General features: G+C 42.9%; 6 protein-coding genes across 9 annotated transcripts; 3 read left to right on the forward strand and 3 right to left on the reverse strand.

The window, feature by feature from the left end:
- Positions 1 to 94: 94 nt before the first annotated feature.
- On the reverse strand, positions 95 to 3,454 carry LOC108141808 (protein gurken). 2 transcript variants are annotated; one of them, XM_017265374.2, is made up of 4 exons: positions 3,313 to 3,454; positions 2,943 to 3,189; positions 1,502 to 2,152; positions 95 to 780 (listed from the first exon to the last, which is right to left on the reverse strand). In XM_017265374.2, exons 2-4 carry the CDS (start codon positions 3,010 to 3,012, stop codon positions 584 to 586), a joined length of 918 nt encoding a protein of 305 aa, XP_017120863.1. In that variant the 5' UTR covers positions 3,013 to 3,189; positions 3,313 to 3,454; the 3' UTR covers positions 95 to 583. The 2 variants fall into 2 exon arrangements, with proteins under 2 accessions (XP_017120863.1, XP_017120862.1); XM_017265373.2 differs by having other exon boundaries at positions 3,255 to 3,454.
- Positions 3,455 to 5,535: 2,081 nt separating this feature from the next.
- Positions 5,536 to 8,964, reverse strand: LOC108142054. Its single transcript, XM_017265736.2, has 2 exons — positions 7,756 to 8,964; positions 5,536 to 7,691 (listed from the first exon to the last, which is right to left on the reverse strand). The coding sequence occupies exons 1-2, from the start codon at positions 8,782 to 8,784 to the stop codon at positions 5,694 to 5,696; spliced, it is 3,027 nt and encodes a 1,008-aa protein (XP_017121225.1). The 5' UTR covers positions 8,785 to 8,964; the 3' UTR covers positions 5,536 to 5,693.
- A 60-nt stretch (positions 8,965 to 9,024) lies between these two features.
- Positions 9,025 to 9,611, forward strand: LOC108141727 (DNA polymerase epsilon subunit 3). The gene has a single exon (XM_017265220.2). It carries the CDS (start codon positions 9,101 to 9,103, stop codon positions 9,488 to 9,490), a length of 390 nt encoding a protein of 129 aa, XP_017120709.1. The 5' UTR covers positions 9,025 to 9,100; the 3' UTR covers positions 9,491 to 9,611.
- Positions 9,612 to 10,325: 714 nt separating this feature from the next.
- Positions 10,326 to 14,767, forward strand: LOC108142024 (DNA repair protein complementing XP-G cells). Its single transcript, XM_017265700.2, has 4 exons — positions 10,326 to 10,506; positions 10,565 to 10,740; positions 10,804 to 12,996; positions 13,415 to 14,767. The coding sequence occupies exons 1-4, from the start codon at positions 10,419 to 10,421 to the stop codon at positions 14,726 to 14,728; spliced, it is 3,771 nt and encodes a 1,256-aa protein (XP_017121189.1). The 5' UTR covers positions 10,326 to 10,418; the 3' UTR covers positions 14,729 to 14,767.
- Positions 14,768 to 14,826: 59 nt separating this feature from the next.
- LOC108142025 lies at positions 14,827 to 17,867 on the forward strand. The gene has a single exon (XM_017265701.2). It carries the CDS (start codon positions 14,897 to 14,899, stop codon positions 17,699 to 17,701), a length of 2,805 nt encoding a protein of 934 aa, XP_017121190.1. The 5' UTR covers positions 14,827 to 14,896; the 3' UTR covers positions 17,702 to 17,867.
- Positions 17,868 to 18,003: 136 nt separating this feature from the next.
- On the reverse strand, positions 18,004 to 21,935 carry LOC108142087 (beta-alanine-activating enzyme). 3 transcript variants are annotated; one of them, XM_017265780.2, is made up of 6 exons: positions 21,569 to 21,935; positions 21,167 to 21,505; positions 20,832 to 21,113; positions 20,332 to 20,765; positions 18,709 to 20,012; positions 18,004 to 18,650 (listed from the first exon to the last, which is right to left on the reverse strand). In XM_017265780.2, exons 1-6 carry the CDS (start codon positions 21,910 to 21,912, stop codon positions 18,234 to 18,236), a joined length of 3,120 nt encoding a protein of 1,039 aa, XP_017121269.1. In that variant the 5' UTR covers positions 21,913 to 21,935; the 3' UTR covers positions 18,004 to 18,233. The 3 variants fall into 3 exon arrangements, with proteins under 3 accessions (XP_017121269.1, XP_017121270.1, XP_017121271.1); XM_017265781.2 differs by lacking the exon at positions 21,569 to 21,935 and having other exon boundaries at positions 20,832 to 21,109; positions 21,167 to 21,300; XM_017265782.1 differs by lacking the exons at positions 18,004 to 18,650; positions 18,709 to 20,012 and having other exon boundaries at positions 20,485 to 20,767; positions 20,823 to 21,113.
- Between the last annotated feature and the right edge of the window lie 375 nt (positions 21,936 to 22,310).

The following is a 22,310-nucleotide window of genomic DNA, read 5'->3' on the forward strand; positions in this document are numbered from 1 at the left end:
TTGACCGGCTGAGAAAAAAGACAGATACACAGAACCGCAGAAAGGAAACACAAATTTTGTTTTAAGTTTTAGTTCTGTTTTTTTTTGAGTCCGATTCCTCTTTAATATAACTACAAAAAAATAGTTTTTCTTTTCAATATACATGATGTAACCAAGTGTTACAAAAATAACCATTTGTCCTGGTAAACTGGAGTAAGCGCTAAGATTATGTTCTAAGTACATTCTTAATATTTCGTAATGGTTAATTTAACGTAACAAAATGTTACTACAAACAAACTACAAAAGCTCCAACGAAAGCTTCAAAAGCGAAACAAACGAAACTAAGAAATGATAAAGAAAAGCAAATACTAATTGTGCGTCTTTTGCAACTAAATAGAAAATCCTACTAAGTACACTAAATGTATTCAATAAATTAAAGCGTTAACTTTTACGCTGCGCAACGTAAAGAAATATGGTCAAAAAGAATTTGCCATCCAACAATGAGGCGAACATTATAGATTATAGGCGAAACCAAAATTGTTTCCAAATCGAATCAAATCGAATAATGGCCAGAGGAGGACCTCTCCAGTTCGGTGGAGGCCACTCAGCATCTGACAAAAAAGCGCTGCTTGTGCAGGTGTAGTTGCTGCTGCTTCCGGCGATAATCCGGCACATTCCGGAGTATGAATACGGCTGCGAAGAGCATGTACAGCGACGACAGCATGATGAGCACGGGAAAGGAGAAGACGATGTGCGCCATCCGGACCTTCCGTTGAGCTATTGGCGAGTAGAGGTAGTCACCTGCAAGGATCAACGAGAATATATAGTTTAAACTGGCTATTTGGGGTGGATCAATTAGCATAGAAGAAAACAGTAAAACATTTGATTAACTTGAGTTATACGTTTAGGAAAAAAAATTATTAGATCTGATCAACGATTGCGATAAAAGATACAATGTATCAAAGAAGTAGCTCTTTTTCGGGTTTTCGATTAGATTTTCGCTTCTGAAGGTCAGTCTATAGAAAAAAACTTAAAAATTAAATAAAGGAAAAGAATTTCAAGTCGATCGGAAGTTATATATTAAGAAACAAGATAATATTTTGGCATCAGCAATGACTGCTATTAAAATTTGAATATATTGAAGAAGTAGTCTTTTAGCTATATTTTCAAATCGATTCGTTGTTTTATTTGCACAGTTTTTAATTGATAAAATTGTAATTTACTGACTTTAAGGACGGTTTTATAGGCATCTTTACAGGCTTTAATACATTTCAAAATATGTCGTAAGCGCCTGATACTAGTTCTTTTAAAGTCTCCAGAAACCCACTACTATGGTTGTTTTATAAGATTTAAGAATTTAAAATTGCTAAATTTAGATGACTTAATTAACTAAAAAAAACAATTAAGACAACTTTCCGGTTGTGACAACAAGATTTTATTTCGTTCTCAATGTCAATGGAAGAGTTTTTAAAATTGCGTATGATCTTTTCATTTTTGATCAAGGAAGGAGGAGACCACTCACCATTCCAGTTCTTGTAGGCGCATCTTTCTCCATCGTAGTCGTTCACGCAGAGGCAGGAGTGGAAGACTGTGTTGTTGACCATCGGATGCTGGAAGCAGGTGCCCCCATTGAGGCAGAAGCTAGTGTTGTAGGCCCCGCTGCAGGGCAGCATCTGAATCTCGGTCTCCTTGCTCTGGATCGATTCCCTGTCTGTTGCTGGCGCGGATGTGCTCGACTCGGGCGGACTGGACGAGCTCTGGTCGTCGGGTGGCGGTTCTCCTGTGTGTGTTACGGTTGCGGGTGTTGTTACTGTCTTGGGGGCGGTGGTTGGAGTGCTGCTATCGCTGGTCAACCAGGTTGCAGTACTGGCATCGAGGATATCCGCTGCCTGTGCAGGTTCCACTTCCACAGAGGTCTCCTCACCGGGTTGTTCATACAGTTGGCTGTCCATGTCCGGCTTAAGATCCGTCCCGGGATGCAGCTGCTCGGCTGCCTCTTGGGCCGAGGCCTCAAGCTGTTTGCTCTGGAGCTCAAGACGATTGAACAACTCAACCGCTGTTTCCTGGATCTGCTGCTGCAACTCGTGCGCATGCTCGTGCATATGACTGTGCTGATGCTGCACAATTTTAAGCGTATGCTCTCGGAGCAGTAAGATCCGGCTCGAACAACAATCTACAGGACACAAAGTTGAAAATACATGATTGAGGGGGAGTAAAATCTATATTGTGGAATTTGAGCCTGGTCTTTATCTGCCTATTCCCATTATATGCAGTAAGCTCACTTAATTTTCATATTTCTCAGTTTATTAAATTAAATATATGTGTAAGATTTGAAGATATTTATTTTAATTTTCATCCAAATGTAAGTATGTATCTAGGTTTTAAAAATGTTCGTTTTGATAACACAGACCAAGTAGCGAATTTTTTTAATTTCAAGATTAAACTAATTTTATAAAATGTGGATTTAAGCCTTCTTATAATATGTTGGTGTATTGAGTATTTGTTTTAGTAAAAATCACTAAAAATAAGAATATGGGCCACATAATTCAAATTGTCGTTAAACCTGGGAGTTTCATATTCTAAGCTATACCGTTAACCCTAAAATATTCAAAATAAGTTTGCTAGAAACTTTTGCAGAGAAGCATAGAAATTGTTTAAAGAAACATTTTATATTGTTTGTTTGGTACTGTGTGTACATAAAATTAATATTTTAAATGTTGAAAAATATTTTTTTAAATACATCACTTACTCAGCTACAAGGGATATCTTTGATTTAATGATAAGTGATACTATGCAAGTAATAACACAGTTATTAGAAAAAAATGGATTCCAAAATTAGTTGTTTGACAAAATTTTGAAAAACTTTCTCGCCAGAAATAGCTATTTTCATTTGAGAACCTGGCAATACTGTCATGGGATTTGGGGATCTGGATTCAGGTGTGGACGTCTGGGAATTGGCTTACCTGTGACGGCGACAATTGTTGAGAGCACGAAAATTACTTTAAATATCCGAGTAAATGGGAATCGCATCATTGGAAAACGCTGGCGGGCGTTCCGAAAACAAACTTGTGTAGGTGGACCGATTGTCCACCACTAGGAAAAGTGAGTCAATGGATCTAGGGATCGAGCGGCGTGTTGGCCGCAAATGCAATTTGGCGTCGCAACGGAGGCAAAAACATACTACACACTTGCATCTCCTTGTGGATTTTACTGCAAAATAAAAATAGAACATTTTAGCGCCTCCACATTTTATGTCACACGAGCACGACACACACACAAAGAAAAATAACACTAAAAACTGATGATCCAAGAGCTTATTTTAGACCCACGTACTGGAGCAGAAATGTCGCCTGGAAAAGGCTGTGACATTTTATTTATTTATTACAATGGATTGTGAATCATTTTATGTATTGGCAAAATTAAATAGTTAAACTTAGGAGCAGCAAGCGCGGGAAGCGGGCTCTTTTCTGCTCTGCCTTGATTTTAGGTCTTGTTGCGCGCACTTCGGAAAAGAGAGTAAAGACTAAGGAAAACAGAGCCAGAGAATCAGATGGATCCCATCGGCATGCGCCATGAATGAAATCGCACGGTGAGAGGAAAGAGCGATGAGAACGCCCCCCCAAAGAGATGCAATCGTCCAAGAAATTAGATTAAGAGATTAAAATTACAGTTATTCAATTTAACTCCTCTTCACTTTATGCTGCATACTTCTAGGAAAGGTTAATAGTACCACGTTAAAAGGCTTAAAAATTAATATGCGTTTGGACAATATTTCAAAAGTCATGGGAAGATCAATTTATGAGTTCAAATCGTAAAGAAATAAAATTTAAGACCGCAAAAATCTCTTTGAAATAATAATGGGGTAAAATGTGACTTTTGGAATAATGAAAAATAGAAGATACATCAAACAAAATTGCATGGTTTTTAAATAATGACAACAAATGACACTTATAAAAAAACACTTAAAAAAAAATGTGTCACATTATAAAAAACATGAAAAAGAAGATAACTTTGTCTACAAGAAGTCTGTTTCCATTTTTTTCAATTCAACGAAGTTTTTATTTTTAATTCATTCTGTTACTTTTTTATATAATTTTTTTAAAATTTATTTCTTTTAATCTACAACGTGTCATTGTAAATTTCAAGTTCAGCGGTTGAAGTGACTCGACCAACGAATTTTTACTTTTGATTTTCTCCCGAATGGCATTTCTGAAGTCAGGGGACATCTTAGAGCCAAAACTACCAAAAACTCTACATCTTAGAGCCAAAACTACTACCGAAGAATTTTTTTTTTAGTATCGTTAAATAAAATTTAAAATAAATAGGGTCTTATTGTTTACCAGGGGAATTCTAATACCTTTTAAACGCAGTATTATCTATATTTATACCCTTGCAGAGGGTATTATAATTTCAGTCAGAAGTTTGCAACGCAGTGAAGGAGACATCTCCGACCCTATAAAGTATATATATTCTTGATCAGCATCACTAGGCGAGTCGATCTAGCCATGTCCGTCTGTCCGTCCGTTTCTACGCAAACTAGTCTCTCAGTTTTGAAGCTATCTGCATGAAACTTTCCCAAAAGTTGTCTTTCTATTGCAGGTAGTATATAAGTCGGAACGAGCCCGATCGGACGACTATAGCATATAGCTCCCATAGGAACAATCGGAAAAATAAATGAAAAAAAATTATAACTTTGCTGTTTTTTAATTTTTTGTTTAGTTCTTCGACATATAGCAATGGTTAAATATTTCAGAATTATGGTTTAAATTTCATCAAAATCGGACGACTATAGCATATAGCCCCCATAGGAACAATCGGAAAAATAATTGAAAAAAAATTATAACTTTGCTGTTTTTTAATTTTTTGTTTTGTTCTTCGACATTTAGTAATGGTTAAATATTTCCAATTTACGGTTTAAGTTTCATCAAAGTCGGACGACTATATCATATAGCTCCCATAGGAACAATCGGAGAAATAAATGAAAAAAAATTATAACGTTTCTGTTTTTTAATTTTTTGTTTAGTTCTTCGACATTTAGTAATGGTTAAATATTTCAAATTTACGGTTTAAGTTTCATCAAAGTCGGACGACAATATCATATAGCTCCCATAGGAACAATAAAAATATATAAAATAACTATCAAATAATTGAGCTGCAAATCATCATAGCTTCAATGTTTTTAAACTTATACGCAAGTAAATTATAATTTTAATGTTTTCAAAAATGTTTAATTCTTGCAATAGCTGCAAGGGTATATGAACTTCGGCTTGCCGAAGTTTGCTTTCTTTCTTGTTTTTAGATGTTCCTGTGATGCCATATGATCTTGACCGAAACCCACATTTTTTCGAAGGACCGCTGACACGCCCCTATGTGTCAATACCTTTGGATGCAGTTTTTTCCAGGATACTAAAAATGACGTGTATAAAATATAAATTGCACATTTTCCAAAATTTAAGAACAAAATAACGAAAGTATTCCTTTTTTTGCTTTGAAAGCCTAACACCCTTAAGGTTTATTTTCGTTTTATGTTTGCCGCCGAGATTTATACACACCAAGTTTTAAAGTATAAATTTAGTTAATTTATTGCCTAGCTTTATGCTTAATAAAGAGTACAAAAGACTTATTAGATATCGACTAATAAATATCCCAGCAGAATTTGAACTATTACGCGCACTTGATAAAAATAAATTCAAAAAAACTATGGCAACTACCCATTAGGATTGGGGGTCCAGAGGAGAAACTCCCAAGTGAGTGTTTCCCAGGAAGTCCAGCTCGGAGCTCTGGACAATGACGCGTCCGATGTCCTGGGGTTGCAGGTAGACAGGAGCATTGGTCGCCGTCGTAGCCAGCTGATCCAAGGACTCCTGCTGCAGCTTAGCGGCCAACGAGCGGCGCAGCAATCTTTCCACAAATGTGCGAAGCACATGCCCCAGCACAGTGAGGGCCACTGGCTGTGAGACACCAGGCGGAGATTCCTCCGGCTCCAGCGTGATGTTGATGTCCTTGCACATTTCCTGGACCAGCTGTAAGGCCGATTCCAAATGCTTCGGTGGGGGTAAATAGAGCAGATGGCGATTGTTCACCACTTGGAGGGATTTACTTGTTAACTGAGTTTCCCCGGTGACTTGCGAATGGGGCTTGTCCACGCCCAAGACATCGATAAACTCTTTATCCCGCATCTTCTGGTCGTGACCACGTAGCCTTTGCGTTTGCTTGACTATCCAAGCATCCAGTCTATTGCCAGAGCTGAGACTACTGTAGGCCGAGATTGGCTGGTGTGGTTCGCCCTTCAGCTGCTCCTGCACCCGCTGAGCCAGTTGCTGCTCTGCCCCCAGTTTATGCTTTCGTTTCCTATCCTCGCTGGGCAAAACCATTTTGAGTGGCGGCGTGTAGCCATGGACCCTGGCGAATACCACTATTTCCCGCAGGCTCCAGTAGTGCTCCTTCCCGCTGCCATCCAGTTGCTGCAGCTTGTGGTGTTGCACTAAACAGCGGCGCAGAAGTCGTGCCCGCATGTACTCAAAGCATCGTTGCTTTAGAGCAGTTTGCTTGTGAAATTCGTCGAGCGTTGTACACGTGAAAGGATACTCCTTCTTCTGATCGGTCGCTGCTAGCGGCAGTCGTCGCAACAGGAACTCAACGGCACTACGCATGTTTTGGAAGTGCGAACTTGCAAATATCTGCTCTAGCTTACGGGGTCGCGTCTGTAGAGGAGTTTCAACCAGCGGAGTAGGACTGTGGGACATCAGTGGCCTTTCCTCCACCTCCCCGCTCATGTTCGCATACCCGTGATCGTGCTGTATGCACTGCAGCAAATGCCAGCGCTTCATCGTCGGCGGTTTGAGGAGACTTAGTTGTGGCTTCAGTAGCGATTGTTGCTTTGCAGCCTGCTTAAGTTTCCGCTGCAGGGGATCAATGATATACAGCTTGCCTGCTCGCTGGATCACAACGTTCTTCTTGCCCTGGTGATGGCCATTGCGCACAGGCTTAATGGATGGCCGATCGGGCGATGATTCCTGAGCAATCTGCGACGAAGCCTCTGACCTCGGATTCACTGGCAAAGATTCTTGCCTCGGACTCCTGCCATTCACTGGTAGATAGACCACCGAAGGTCGAGATGCACTGACGGGAGTTGCATTCAATCGCAGCTGAGGCCTGGGCGGGGTGGCTGGACAGGGTGGCTGCTTTCTGGGACTGTAGCTTAACTTTAGAGGCTCCGAGACGAGCACCGTGGGTTCAATTTGCTCAATGTCGTCGCTCATTTCAATTTTGTTAATGCCCGCAAACAGGTTGTCATCCAATTCCTCCTTGTTTTGGGTAATGGAAATGGTGCGTGGCTTGCAGGACTCCACCGGAGATGCAGGCAGTGGATGCTCGAAAAGAGGAATAGCCGGCGCAGGAGGAGCAGGTTTTGCAGGTGAAAGCTTTGGAGTAGCCACGGGCTTAACACTTTTCCTTTTCGTCATTGCCTTTTCTGCTCTCAGCCAGATTTCCACAGTAGTCTCGGCACCCATCGTGTGCAAGCCACACATAGTTTTGTCCAGCACCACCGTGTGCATGAGCTGTACGGGCTTCTGTTTTAAGTGCTCTTGGAAGAACAACTGAATGCGCATGGGAAACTCGCCCCAGCCTCGACGCGTTATCTGAAACGGAGGACTATGCACGTCCACAATGTCGTTGGGGCGGTAGGAATGATGCAGATGAAAGCGCACCTAAAAAGGCAAGGCGAAAAAATATTATAGGAATTATTTAAATTTTTTTTAGAGATATACTTGCCTTTTTAATGTAATAACCAAGGGGTTGGGGTAGCCCTTTGCCCTGCACATAGACCAACCACTTGTAGATCAAAGCTTGTTCGCCATTGGATTTCTCTCGGGAACCTTCACCAATGTACTTGGAAGTGTTTCCCACCACAAAATTGAACTTATTCTTGTTGTTTAGCCGTGAGGCATTCAGCTCCAGTTGCTTTTCGTAGGCCTGTCGACTGGTGCAAGGCTGCTCATCCTCGAGCTTTATCGAGATGGGAGGCGGCGGCTCCTGCTCTTGCCGATCCTTGGAGTGATCGGTCACGATGCCCTGATCCTTGATCTTCCGCTGACGCCTTCTTTCCGCACGTCGATGAGCCGGATTCCTTAGCCTAATGGTTTGCTTGGCCAAGGTGGCTGCCGTGCGCTCTGGCAGATGATTCTGGATGGGAACTGGTCGTTTGCCAACGATTTTCTTGATGGCCGGATGCAGAGGCAACTGAGGGGCGGAAAGGTCGTCCCCAAAGAGACTGTCACCACGCACCTTGGCCACGTCGGCTGCGGTGAGGGGAACCTGTTGCTTCTGGTAGTACTCTCTGACCACCTGGTAACGCAGCCTGTCCAGCAGCTGGCGTCCCTGCATCAGCCGTCGATCGATCTCGGCCAGCTGCTCAACTTTCTGGTTGATTTCGCGCTGGAACTCCAGACGCAGGAGTTGGCGGATGCGCCAAAATTTGTCACTGGGCGGTGGCGGCACCTGTTGCTCCACTTTGGGTCGCTTTCCTTGGGCAGAGGTGAACACCTCTCCGTCACTGGGATCATCCTGATCCTGGTTGGGAACCTCCGTTTGGTGATAGTCCGGATCATGGTACTCGCTGTGTCGGCGCTTCCTTGGCAAAGTTGCCTGTTGCTGCTGAGCTTTGAGCCGATTGGAGCCCTCGAAAGAGGCCTTGTGATCATCCTGATCCCGGCCCGGAATTTCCGTTTGCTGATAATCCGGATCGTGGTACTCGCTGTGACTGCGCTTCTTTGGCGGAGTCGCCTGTTGCTGCTCCTCCATGTGCGTGGTAGCGGCACACGCACAGGGCTCGGATCACGTGAGTGCGGCGGGGAACAGCTTCAAGTTATGCCCGAAACGCTCCTCGCACATTTAAGCCGGGGTTATTGGCTGTTATTTATCAAAAATGTGTAAACAATTGTGATGCGAACGAGGCGGCGCAAACGGAATTATATGGGAGGCGTTGCCACATCGTGGGAGTAGATGCGTGCTGACGATCGCTAGCCAACACTGGTCGTCCAGCTGTTTTCATTACGCGGGAATCAACGACGCCGCCACCACGGTAAATAAGCAATACTTATTAATCAAACGCAGTAAAATGGTCGAGCGCATTGAGGATCTCAACCTACCGAATTCCGTGATCGCACGGCTCATCAAGGAGTCCCTGCCGGAGTCGGCCAGCGTCAGCAAGGAGGCGCGAGCAGCGATTGCACGGGCAGCATCCGTGTTTGCCATTTTCGTGACCTCCTCATCAACGGCTTTGGCACACAAACAAAACCACAAGACCATTACCGCCAAGGATATTCTGCAGACCCTCGGCGAGCTGGACTTTGAGAGCTTTGTGCCCTCGTTAACGGAGGACCTGGAGATCTATCGCAAAATGGTGAAGGACAAAAAGGAGAGCAAGGCCAGCAAGAAGGATACGAGTACTACCGCCGAAAATGCCAATGCCAGCACCACTGCAGCTACCGAGGATGCCACCGAGTGATCCTGTCTATCCGAAACAATTATCTACTATTATTAACTAACTATTACTATCCTCTTTAGTCCTTAAGCATAATGTTAGTATTATCATAAATGGCACACAATAAACACTGCATTTTTGAGTACTTCACACAGTGTTTAAGAACTGAATGGTCGCCTCATTTTATTTCCAGTTGCAATATTCATTTCCCAAATGGTAAACGCAATAAAAACATTCAGCTCATTTTATGGGGACTTTTGTTAAAGTAGGTGCTGTGGAGCATGATCATTTTACATATCATTTCACTGATGCAAAATATTTAAATAGGTTGCTGGTATACATTATATGAATACAAAGCTATATTCAACAAAGCTTTGTAAGTAATTCTTGAAAGGACTGAATTGTGGAATATTTAATACAAATTTTGAATGACCAAAAATTGTTCCGGTCATATATTACCCGCTTAATTTAATTTGTTTTAATTTACATTAAAACTTGATAAATTTAATTTTTTGTTTTTCTTCATATGTAACTATCTAAAAACTATTGATGAGATATGAACAAATGAATTTTTATGCTGTAATTTTGCTATATAGTAAAAACGAATTCCGTGTGCGTTATAGATTTTCCATGATGTTATTATTACAATTTTTGTAATGAAAACAAATGAGCAACTTTGATTTTTACGATTTAACAACCTATGTTGCTACAATTTTTAAAATTTGAATTTGTATTAAACAACTGACCAAAATTCAATCATTCAGCAATTCTTTTTATTCACAAAATCACTTCTTTCAAAAGTCACTTCTTTGTTCATCACTGATATTTTGTCACATTCGTTTTCCAACACTGCAAACAGCTGTCTGAATTGGAAACCGCGTCCCAAGCTCGTTGCTTCCGTTTGATAATTTATTATATTGCATGTTTTATATTAATAATCTAAATTCAAGCAATGGGAGTTACGGGCCTGTGGAAGCTAATCGAGCCGTGCGGCAAGCCAGTTCCCGTAGAAACCCTGGAGGGTAAAATCCTGGCAGTGGGTAAGTGTTGATTTCGCCTCCCAATGAAATACTTTCTAATTGGAGTTGTATCCTGCAGATATTTCCATTTGGTTGCATCAGGTGGTGAAGGGCTTTCAGGACAACAAGGGCTCGGCCCTGAGTAATGCCCATTTACTGGGACTGTTCCACCGCCTCTGCAAGTTGCTGTATTACCGCGTACGACCGGTGTTCATTTTTGATGGATGTGTGCCGCAGCTCAAAAGGGAAACCATTGTGCGTTACTTACTTCTACCATGAACCTAGTTTTATTAATCCTTTTTCGGGTGTCCTTTTCAGGCCCGTCGCCAGCAGCAACGGAATAAGCTTAGCAATGAAGCCGATCGCATTCAGGCCTTGCTCCTGCAGTCCCTGGCCAAGGAGAAGGTAGTGCAGCAGGCACTGGGCAAAAATGCGGAGCTGCTGCTCAAGTCACCGGTTAAGAGACCGCCTCCAGCGAAGAAGAACGATGAGGATGACATGTTCAAGCTGCCGGAACTGCCGGCGTCGTCGTCTGTGGGGCAGGATGATCAGAATGCAAGTGAACAGGATACCAGTGCCTCGGATAGCTCCTTTGATGAGTCCACCGCTCGTCATTGCTACAACTCTAGTCTGCAGGCCATCGATGTGAAGAGCCAGCACTTTCGCAATCTGCCCGCCGATGTGCGGCACGAGATCCTCACCGACATCAAGGAGACGCGAAAGCAATCTTCCTGGGGGCGCCTGCACGAGCTACCCGCCCGCAGCGATGATTTCTGCTCCTTCCAGATGAAGCGTCTGCTCAAGCGTCGCGCTGTTCAGGAAAGCCTGGAGCAGGCCGAACAAGAGATGGGCGGTGTCGCACTCACCTATTCGCAATTATGCGATTTCTTCAACGAGGAGGGCATCGTCACGCCCACGGCCATTGAGCAGAGCACGCGACAGATCAGTTCCGATGAGCACACTCGATTCCTGCTGGTCAGGGATCTCAAGAAGAAGGCCCTGGAGAGCATCAAGCAGGAGGTAAAGATGGAGACGATTGAGGAGGTGCCCGCAGAGGACGATGAGAAGCCAAGCACTTCGGCGAAGCAAGAGGATGAAAAGCCAAGCACTTCCACCAAAAAGGAGCCCGAAGAAAGCACTGATTTGGGTACGGAGTTCGATGAGGATTTGGCCAAGGCATTGTCCATGTCTATGGAGGAGACCAAAGTGTACGACGAGAAGGACTATGATTACGATTCGGACCAAGAGCTGCGTCTTAACCGGGCACAAAGCAAGCAATTGCGACATGCGGCCAAGGGACCTGCTAGGGCATATATGATCGAGTACGGCGGAATGAACGTTGAGGAGGTGGGCAACATCATGGAGGCCACTCAGCTCAATGACACCCAAAGTCTGGAGAAGTTGCTTGAGATCACCACAGTCCAGAGTGATATGGCTAACGATTCGATCGAGGAGGCCAAACTAATATCCCAAGCTATTGAAGAAAGCAAACAATTATCGCAAGCGATTGAGGAAAGCAAAAAGACTTTGAGCGAGGACAAGGTGGAGATTGTGGATACAGATACTGACTCGGATTTGGAGGAAGTTGTGGAAGACCGAGAGCCAAGTAAGGGTAAAGAGAGTCTTGAGATTTGTGTCGACATCACCGAGGACCTAAAGGACTCCAACGATTTATTCGCGGATATATTTATGAAGGATGATGATGCCAAGAAAAAAACTGAAAGCGATGATGATGATGATGACGACTTCATTGAGGTTAAAGATAGTGAGGAAATGGTGTTGGATTCCCAAAATGAAGCTAAGGCAGTTATTAATAAAAGCATTCAAGAAAATCCTCAAAAAAATAAAAGTTTTGATGAAATTATTGAATTAAAAGACAGCCAAGAACAGATTACTGAAGAAGTTAAAAATAAACCTGATCTAGACTCCATATTGAGTGATCTTAAGAAGGAAACTGCCGCTGTTAAAAACATTCAACTGAATTTAAGTGGGGAAACAGATCCAAAACCAAAGGTTGAACTCAGTTCAATATTAGACGATCTAAAAGTAAAGATGGCCGAAGTGAAAAACATCAGTCTGGATCAAGTGAAACTAAGCAACAGTGCGTCCATTGTGTTATCCTCCGACGATGAAGGGGCAATCAAAATTACAAAAACAGTTTCAAAGGATGAGGTAATTGAGTTGTGCGACAGTGACGATAACAAAAAGAATCGCATATCACCAAACAAAACGCCCAGCAAGAACAAGTCCATCAAGGACTTCTTCGACACCAGTTACGTGGTTAAGCGAACGCCCGACAAATCTCCAGTGGCGGATGAAACTCCGCCGGGAACACCCAAAACTCCGAAACCCTTCTTCAGGAAGCGAACACCAAAGTCCGGACGGAAAAGGGCCAACGATGGGGCGGAGGATAGTGATGACGGAGTTTCACCCACCAAAAGGTCCAGTAAGGCTTCAAAATCACTCTTCGAGCCAAAGGAGACGGAAACGGAAAAGACTATAGATCCTCAGGTAAGTCGGAGAAAAATGATACACAGTTGTGGTCAGAATACCAATTGAAAGTAGCTTGAAAGCAGCTTAACAATTAACCATATTTAATTTAACACTAATTGAGAAAAGTAATGTTTTTAATTTTTAATAAAAAAAATATACTTATTATTACTAAACCTTTTCTGTTGCAATTTTTTGCCCTAATTTTTATTTACCCTAAGTAACTAAAAATATATATGGTGTTGATCTTATCTTACTTTGTAATTTGGGAATTATTATAAATAAATTATGAAAAAAGCTTTAAATTTCACCTCTTCTATTAATTTGGCCAAAATTATATATAGTACTGTAATTATATTATATTCAACTTTTAAAAGTCCTTTATTATGTTGAATAATCCGCTTAAAAATCATATTAAGTTTATTCTTAACTTTTACAGGATATTCTTAAAGATGCAGCCGAGGCTTTAAAGTCGCAGAAGACCTCCGAGGAGCTGCAGGAGATGGCCAGCAACCTGGCCCAGGAACGGAAGGAGCTGGAGATGGAGCGCAATCGGCAGGACCGCATGGGCATGTCCATTAGCCAACGCATGAGCATCGATTGCCAAGAGCTGCTGCGTCTCTTTGGCATTCCCTACATTGTTGCACCCATGGAGGCGGAGGCGCAGTGTGCCTTCCTCAATGCCACGGATCTCACCCATGGCACCATCACCGATGACAGTGATATTTGGCTGTTCGGCGGTCGAACCGTCTACAAAAACTTCTTTGCCCAGAACAAACATGTGTTGGAATTCCGTTCGGAGCAAATTGAGCAAACGTTCAACTGCAACCGGGGCAAACTTATCCAGTTGGCTTGTTTGGTGGGCAGTGACTACACCACCGGTATCCATGGCATTGGTGCTGTGACGGCCCTGGAAATACTGGCCTCCTTTTCCGGACAGGACAATGGTGCCCCGGATGTGTGCAACCAATCGGTGTTGCAGACATTGATTAAGTTTCGTGACTGGTGGCAGGCACACAAGAGTAGCAATCTACCTCCGGGCAGCTCAGCTCGTCTTTCTCTTCGCAAAAAGCTGAAAAACATCGAACTGCACGAGGGATTCCCAAACGGAGCCGTGGTGGAGGCTTACCTGGCGCCCACAATTGATGACAATCGGGATGCCTTTAGTTGGGGCACACCGGATGTGGAATCAATCAGGGAATTCACACGAAAGTCTTTCGGCTGGACCACTTCGAAGACAGATGACATTCTCATGCCCGTTATGAAGAAGATCAATGAGAAGAAAATACAGAACTCCATACGAAACTACTTTACGGCCAAGAGTGCACTGCGAGTTCAGCAACCGCTGGTCAGCAAACGAGTGCAACTGGCCATTGACCGGATGTCGGGAAAGATCGAAGAGGCGACTCCCGAGAAGCCAAAGAAGGTGACACGCGCTAAACGGGCAAAGGCAGCGTCGGCGGCAGATGATGATGTATCCAATGCGGAGGACGAGACTTCCAAGACTTCCCGTCCCAAGCGGTGCAAACGCAAGGCTGCAGCCACAATTGGTTCAGAAGTGGCGGATGCGGAACAACCTTCCTCCTCCACTTCCACTTTGCAGTCAGTCTCAAGGCCAGAAAAATGTCCTCGGATACCCAATACCGTAGAAGTTATCCCGCAGCGAGAAAAGGACCTGGAGCAGATGCGTTTGTACAAGGCCAAAGCGGCGGAGATTCTCAAAAAGTCAGCCAAGGCCAACAACAAAAAATAAAGCTAGCAAAAATCTATTAAATCGAACTTTAAGCATTCATCAAGTGAAGTTTTAACAAGGTGGGTTGATTTCATAACTTTCAGATTTCCGTGTTTCGCAGCAACCCAGAGAATAACATCTGTTTTGTTTTGATTTTGATTTTGTTAACTAATAAGGACATAAGACATCATGATCACGAAACGAAATTTTGGTTCACCCTTTTCATACCACACCTATTTCAATTCACGCAACATGAAAGGTTTCAAAAGGCGAAAGACGAAAGACCGTCAATTGCAACAAATTCTACACAAACTTTTGAAACGTGAAAGCAGTTCAATGAAGAGGCTACCGAAAATGTCGCTGCATCAGAGCCGATTTATGCTTGCTGAATGCATTAAATTGTTGCAGCAACAGAATCGAGAGCTTCATGAAAATTACCTGCAAGAAGAACGCAACAACAGAAGACTAAGTATAATATCTCGGAAATTAAGACGACATAGAGCTCACAGTATATTACTCAAAAACGCTTTTAACAATTTAAAGAGTTCACTCAATGAGCATGGGTGCAACGAAAATCCAACAATAAAATCTCAACTCAAAGAAGTAAGAATGTTGACCAAAGGCAATATAAAAGAGGTTGAGGATTGTATTCGAGTGACAAAGGGCATTATTGTAAATAAGATGGGCATTCTGAAGAGGAAAACTAGAAGGTCGAAAAAAAATTATTTTGATAGGACGATTGATCAGTTTTATAACAAACTTAAAATCCAAAGGAAAATTAAATCGAAAATAAATATCAACGATGTTACGAAAAAGCCAAAAGGACCATATGAAGTGCCCTCTGTTCAAGCACAAAATCGTGGATTGGAGACTGAAAAATTCAATGAAAAGTCAGGTGAACGACAAGTTATTGGTGGCATTGTGAGCGCATGGTCGAACGATTCGAAGAATTTTAAAGGTTCCAGCAGCGGTTATATCGTGTTTCAGACCACAAGTATCTCCAAAGAATTTAAAGACATCCTTGAAAAAAATACTGAAAGAAAACTGAGCCTCCACGAAGAAGAAAGTTTTGAAAGGAAAATAAAAGGAATTCCTCACAACGATCCAAAAAAACCTGAGCTTAATGAGTATAACGAAATTGAAACAGGTACAAAATTGAAAAATAAAAGAAAAAATCCCGAAAGTGTTATGTCACTCAAAAGAGAACAAAAACTGCACGGAAATGTACAAGAAAATCTTTCCATTGAGCCCCAAGAACTTACAAATACTGAAATAAAGACTGACAAAAGTGGAACAGCCAGGAAAATAGAAAAACCTACCGATCCTATTGCGAGGTCGAAAAGAAAAGTTTCGAAGGTGAAAATGTGGCTAGGAAGTTACAAAGGGCCCAAAAGGAGATCAAAATCGAGTAAAGATGCGGTCTTAAGAAACGTACACTTTAAAAATCGTTCGGCTAGTTACCCCAACAGCTTCAATAGATCAACATTTAGTAACTCTTTGACTGGGCTAAAACCTCATCCAATTATTGAAAACAAAGCAAAATCCGATAAAAACATAACCCAGTCTAATATGATGCTTCAACCAAAACCCTTTAAAATCGCTTCAAATTTTAATCCTGTTAAGACCAAATTTTGGGATTCTCAAAGAAATCGGCCACCGCTTTCAAAATTTAATAACACTTCGTCGATTTATAGAAACCCCTCCATAAAATCCATGGAAAATGTGGCAAGGAATTTTAATCAGTCAACCATGTCGCAAGTGGCCAGTGCAATTGTCGATCGTTTGCACGATGCAAAGCAAATAACTTTGGATGAGACAAGATTTCACAAACAAATCCACATAAGAAGAATGTCTTTGAACAGTTTTCTGGGAAAGATTTCCAAAATCAAGCCCGGTGATCAGATGAATGCAGTGTGGCATGATTTGCAGGAGAAGCACAAAGTGTGGTCGGCCAATGCCAAAACCCCCGAGGATGTCCAGAAAATTAAGAAAATTCTCAAGTTGCGCTATATTCATAATGTGCAAAAACTTTTGCACAATCATATCAAGCAATTGAAGAACGATTTGGACGGCGGAAGATTTAGTAGAGGAGCTCGCACTAGTTACATGCCTACACATAGCTATGATTCCTTGGGGCTTCATAAAAAGACATCTAAAACGGATACTATTCCAAATAAGAATGTGCACGAGAACTTTATCCGATTGCAAATGGAGATCCTGAGATCAAGGATTTTTGACCGCGACGTGATACGAATGGAACGCATGCTTATGGCCAGGGAGGTGCCCTTAACGGAGACAGATTTCGAGATTTTCGAGAGATATAAATATGATCCTGACCACTACAACATCCTTATTTTGTCCATTGGCAGACCCATCTCGGATGAAAAGTACGAGGAAAAGTTGCCAATTCTGGAGCGAAATTTTGAATTCATTTGCAATCAATTGGAGATCATTTCCAGGCAAAGAAGGCTAGAGAACATGCAAACAAAGCATGGTTTGCAAAAGGCAGAAGAGGAAATAGTATCGAAATTTTCAGGCGAGAGCTTCATTGTCGATCGTATAGACTTTAATGAAACCTTCCTGGCGAAAAGACGCGAGGTGTGGGCAGCCTACATTGCCAAGCAGGCTAAGACGCCCACAGAGATTCTTTTGGAAGCGATCCGGAAACAGAAACGAAAGGCTCAACTTGCCAAGAAAGCCGAAGAACGCGAGAAGCGGCACAAGCAAGTGCAGCAGATGCCCAAAAGGAAACGTTCACTCAGTGCCATGTACAGAGCTCCCAGGAAAACGCATCGTGAGCGACTGGCCACCCAGAATATCCAGATGGAGATGGAGGAGGCGGAGGAGTTGGCGGGCAGGCAATCCAAGTCGAGGTGCCCGGCAACGTCGTTGTGTTGCCGGCGATGCAGCAGGTGCGGATTGATCTGGACTCGGAGGTGCTCCGAAGTTTCCACCGAGGAATCGGTGGAACACATTTGCCCAGTTAATCCTTAAGCATTGTACGAATCTCATTGGAAAATCATATTGCAGCTCTCAATATGATTTTGCCATGAGATTCTTATACACTTAAATAAACACTAAAAAATTATTTAACAAACATAGTAAGACATTGCATTGCCCATAAACTAGCTTCACGATTTTGTGCAAAACTTAATTACAGAAAGAATAAATGTACATTTTTTAACATCATTTTTATATGAATTTCCTAATTCAATTTAAATCGATTTTAAAAACGAGAATAAATTTTCAAAATGGTACAAAAATATTTCAGTTCATGTGAAGCAAATTTTTTAACATCAATTTAATGAATAACATATCTTTAATTTGCATTTTGTATATTCTTATATACATGTGTAGAAAATTATTAACATCAATTTGAGGTCATTTATCAATTTAATTTTACATAGAAAACTGAATGTTATATTTTAAAGAATATTTTGTACATATTAAGGCACGTTTTCAATCTTCACGTTAAACTATAAACAGCTTGTAAATGGAATTGTATGGAATTTTTGCATACTTATATCTAAATGCCGAGGCAGTAGAGGAAGTTATCTCGACATCCCACGTACACTCGTCGCAGGCTCTCAATATAGCAGGCACTTGAGAACACTTCGCCGGGCAGTTTATCCGACCACTGAATCTCTCCGTTTCTGAAGTTCATCAGGACGACGCGACCATCGGTGGCACCGCACCAAACCAGTAGTCCGTTCGGATGCACTGTGAGCAGACTGGGCGTGGCATAGATGGGTGCTCCCAGGTTGATCTTCCAGTGCAGTTCAAAGTCAACCGATACCGTCGAGCCCGATCCTGTTTTGCATCGCAAGCAATAAACATGCTGGTCGATGCAACCGAAAACCACAAAAGAGTGTCCCATGAACGTCGGTGGAGTCTTGACCGCCAGCGAGGAGAAGATGTTTCCCTCTGTGCTAAAAGTGGCCAACTGAAAACGTAAATTGCTTAAGACAGATTTTTAAAATTGGAAACGGGGGATAACTCACAATTTTTCCATTGCCCACATGACAGGCGTGAATTCGTCCAGCCACTTCGGCGCTCAGAAAGATATTGGATTTGGATTCCAAAAGGACGGGTGTGGAAAAGATGGGTTCTTTCAACTTTTGCGTCCACTCCACCGAACCATCGGTGATGGCCACACGCGAATAGCTGCCGTCCAACGTGCACATGATCAGCGACTGTTCGTTTGGCAGCTCCAGAGGGCCGGCGAAAATGGGCTTCTCGCCAATCCTTAAGCACCAGAGCACCTCCTGCCGCTCGGCGGACAAGCAATAGACATTGTAGTCCTCCGCATAGCTGCACACTATGATCCGACGGCCGTCGGCGGTTAGCAAGGGCTGAGACTTAATCATGCCCCCAATTCCCACGTTAAACACAATGTCACCGGTTTGCGGATTGAAGCCGTAAAGGCAACCATCGTAGCAGCCCACAATGGCCAGTTGCTCGCTAAGAAACGTCACCTTACACTCGATGCGGTTGGGTAGCCTGACTTTGCTCAGCTCGCTGCCCGTCAGGGGATCCAGAGTACGCAGAATTTTGGAATGAGCACCCACGCAGACGTAGCGACCCTCGTACTCGGCGACTGGCGAGTCTACGCACTTTTCAAAGTTCACCTTCCAGTGAAACTGAAGCTTGAGTACTGGCTGCTCAATGCGTTTGATGATCAGGCCACCATGGTGGCAGTTGGTAACTGCCGCCGGCTCAACGGGCTTCAGTTTAATATTGTTGGCCACCAACTTGGCCGTGTCCAAAAACCGCAACACTGTGCGCAACGGAATGTTCTCGTCCAGCAGCATTTCGAATAAGTGGCGTTGCTCATCATCGATGCACATTTGCAGGCCAATCTCTCGACATATGGTGATGGCATGGAAGGATGTGCCACCCGCCTGACGGAAGCTCAGGTCATAGCCACAGGGATTGCTGTCCTCCAGTCGCTGCCTCTTCGCCCACTTCTCATCAGTCTCCTCCACACATTCCAGTCTATCGTGCAGATAACTCTTCAATATTTGCTGAGCAGGCTGAGCAAGGGGAATGCATTCCTTGAGTAGCAGTTGCTTGTCCAGTTTGCCATGAACGTTGCAGGGAAAGTGTTGCAGATAGACAAATCTATCTGGCTGTTCGGCAATCGACACCTTGGACAGAATGTCAAAGGTCTGGGCCCGCTGTTGAACTCTGCTCTTTGGCTCCTGGCTGCGAATGCAGCAGATAAGCTTTTGCAAATCCTCAAGCCAAAGGCAAGTGGCCAGTTCGCTGCTGAGCAGACATTTTTGTATTTTGCGAGTGATTAAACCTGCATGATCGTTAAGCAATCTTAGTTTGGATTATACAGTTGTTAATAACTAATTAAACCATTGCTTCTTGTTTAAACCATTACAGAGGCAAAGCCTTTTCAAGTAGTTAAATGTGCTTGGAATGTGTGTTTAAAAATGTATTTTTCTTGATATACACATCGCTCTTATTGCTAACCAGAGAATATTAAAAAAAGAGTATTTTCATTAGGTTACACCTAGCCTTTGTAATGATTTAAACATAAACCGCCATTCTATTGCCGCTCATTTGTCGTACACAAAAGTATACAAATAGATTTTATTAATAGTAAAAACACTCACCCAAGCTTATGCGATTACCGGCTCGCTTTACCACATCGTTAGCCCGCTCTCCATACAATATGGTTCCGTCCTTCAGTCGGGTGACTAGATCTCCGGTGGCTCTGAAACAAATGGAGGAATCGCCTTTCTGAGTGTCCAACTTGTCATCTATTTCGGGTATATAGCAACGTCGCGTGGCACTGCCCAGCAGGAGCTCTCCTTGCTGCGAATCTCCATCGTTCTGGCCTTTAATCTGTAGAATCGTGTCTTCGTCAATGGGAGTGCCCAAGCTTATTTGACTTTGTAGTGACTGAATGATGTGCAGGAGGCTCCAGCAGGAAATCTCTGTAATTCCATAGATATTGCATATGTGTTTCTGCAACAGGACACTCGGATCCATCCAAGTAACGAGCTCTGCATTGGAGGGGAACGGCTCGCCACCAAGGAGCAGCACTCTGAAAGCCATTTAAATATGTTGCAAGTAATTTTTAGATATTTAAATGCATTTAATTAGGTTGCACCTCAGTGAACTGGAGCTGCTTAGTATACGCTCTCGAATAGAAGTGGCTCCGAATTGCCGGAACAGGGATGGCGTCATTTGTAAGATGGTGATTCCCGGCTTGACCAGGTTGTCGGGAAACAGGGCACTTAACACCCGACTGGGCGAATCCTTCATCGTGTGATGGCTGGTCAGTAGAGTAGCCCCGTTTTGCAGGGCCAGAAAGAACTCCACCACGAAGGGATCGAAGGTGCAGGGTGTGCCCAGGTAAATGATGTCAGCCATGGAGACGTTCAGCTTCTGGCTTGGAGAATATTATTACGAGATTGGGAGTGATATATTGTGTGGTTCCCCTACCTGAGTGCCACTATATTGGGGGCGATGCATTCGTAGGGCACATGGATCAGTTTGGGGCCTCCCGTACTGCCCGTTGTGGAAATGGTGTAGCACATATTGGCGGGCAGGGGCTTTTTAGCCTGCACATCAGGATCGTTGGGTTTGTGCTTCACCTTGTACAGCTTGCAGTCCTCGTTGAACAAAAGGATGCTGCTCAGACGCGTAAAGTTCAAATGGCCAACGGCCAAATGTTTGTTGACCAGCAGATACTCCACTCCGGCCATGCTCATCCGTTCGTAGAGCGCCTGGGAGAGCAGCATCTTGTCCGTGGGATAGAAATGGCACTTATGGTTAAGAATTCTGCATGATAACAACCATTAGATCATATAATAATAAATTATAAGAAGATTTAGAAGTGCCTACGCTAGAATCAGAAGACAGGAGGCCGGCGTGTGATCGGTGATGCGTAGGGCAATTCCTGCTCCGGCTGGAACCTTATTGCTTTCCAGGAATTCCAGCAGTAGCAGCACTTTGTCCACCGCTTCGCCATAAGTCAATGTCATGTCCTGGGGCTCCGTGCGCTTTATCAGAAAGGGAACATTTTCAAATGCGCGGATTCTGCTCATGTCGTACAGTTTCTCCTTCTCCTCGTGGCCAGCGGTTGATTCCTTTGAATTCTCATCTGGTGGAAGCTTGGGTACCGAATTCTGACTGGAATTATCATCTTCTGCCGGTTTATTTTCCACCTTTTCATCAACAGTTGCCATTTTACATTTGTTTACAAATTGAGCCGTCGTCTCTTCTGTTTAGTGTTACCAGATGGTGAAATTCTATTTCCCCTAAATGCTACAAATGCCACTATAAAAATTCCTTTTCACCTAAATTCAAATGTGAAATAGAAAAAATGAGAAAAAACTTTAGCCCAAAATAATCAATGAGTATCTATTTTCTTTTAGTATGATAAACAGTTTACAAAGAACCAAAAAATGCCGAAAAAAACCATTATACTTCACCTCTTAAAATTATTCTTCCATAAAATTTCCCTTAAGCTAGAGAAAAATGTTTAAATCTAGTGAGAAAAGCCCCAACCAGGAAACAGTGATTCTATTTCTGCCAAAAATAAAGTAATCTTAGCAATTGATATTTAAAATATGATTGAATTATC

This window comes from Drosophila elegans, unplaced genomic scaffold (assembly GCF_018152505.1).
Source record: "Drosophila elegans isolate 14027-0461.03 unplaced genomic scaffold, ASM1815250v1 contig_814, whole genome shotgun sequence".
Lineage (NCBI taxonomy): Eukaryota > Metazoa > Arthropoda > Insecta > Diptera > Drosophilidae > Drosophila > Drosophila elegans.

Excerpts from the sequence above, each read along its gene's own strand:
- LOC108141727 (XM_017265220.2), top strand. The coding sequence starts at position 9,101 with ATGGTCGAGCGCATTGAGGATCTCAACCTACCGAATTCCGTGATCGCA.
- LOC108142024 (XM_017265700.2), top strand. The coding sequence starts at position 10,419 with ATGGGAGTTACGGGCCTGTGGAAGCTAATCGAGCCGTGCGGCAAGCCA. Across the intron at positions 10,507-10,564 it reads GGGTAAAATCCTGGCAGTGG|ATATTTCCATTTGGTTGCAT; the intron begins GTAAGTGTTGAT and ends TGTATCCTGCAG. Across the intron at positions 12,997-13,414 it reads AAAAGACTATAGATCCTCAG|GATATTCTTAAAGATGCAGC; the intron begins GTAAGTCGGAGA and ends TAACTTTTACAG.
- LOC108141808 (XM_017265374.2), bottom strand. The coding sequence starts at position 3,012 with ATGATGCGATTCCCATTTACTCGGATATTTAAAGTAATTTTCGTGCTC. Across the intron at positions 2,153-2,942 it reads AACAATTGTCGCCGTCACAG|ATTGTTGTTCGAGCCGGATC; the intron begins GTAAGCCAATTC and ends TGTGTCCTGTAG. Across the intron at positions 781-1,501 it reads CGCCTACAAGAACTGGAATG|GTGACTACCTCTACTCGCCA; the intron begins GTGAGTGGTCTC and ends TGATCCTTGCAG.
- LOC108142087 (XM_017265780.2), bottom strand. The coding sequence starts at position 21,912 with ATGGCAACTGTTGATGAAAAGGTGGAAAATAAACCGGCAGAAGATGAT. Across the intron at positions 20,766-20,831 it reads AGCAGCTCCAGTTCACTGAG|AGTGCTGCTCCTTGGTGGCG; the intron begins GTGCAACCTAAT and ends AATGGCTTTCAG. Across the intron at positions 18,651-18,708 it reads ATGTGGGCAATGGAAAAATT|TTGGCCACTTTTAGCACAGA; the intron begins GTGAGTTATCCC and ends TTACGTTTTCAG.
- LOC108142054 (XM_017265736.2), bottom strand. The coding sequence starts at position 8,784 with ATGGAGGAGCAGCAACAGGCGACTCCGCCAAAGAAGCGCAGTCACAGC. Across the intron at positions 7,692-7,755 it reads TTGGTTATTACATTAAAAAG|GTGCGCTTTCATCTGCATCA; the intron begins GCAAGTATATCT and ends TTGCCTTTTTAG.
- LOC108142025 (XM_017265701.2), top strand. The coding sequence starts at position 14,897 with ATGATCACGAAACGAAATTTTGGTTCACCCTTTTCATACCACACCTAT.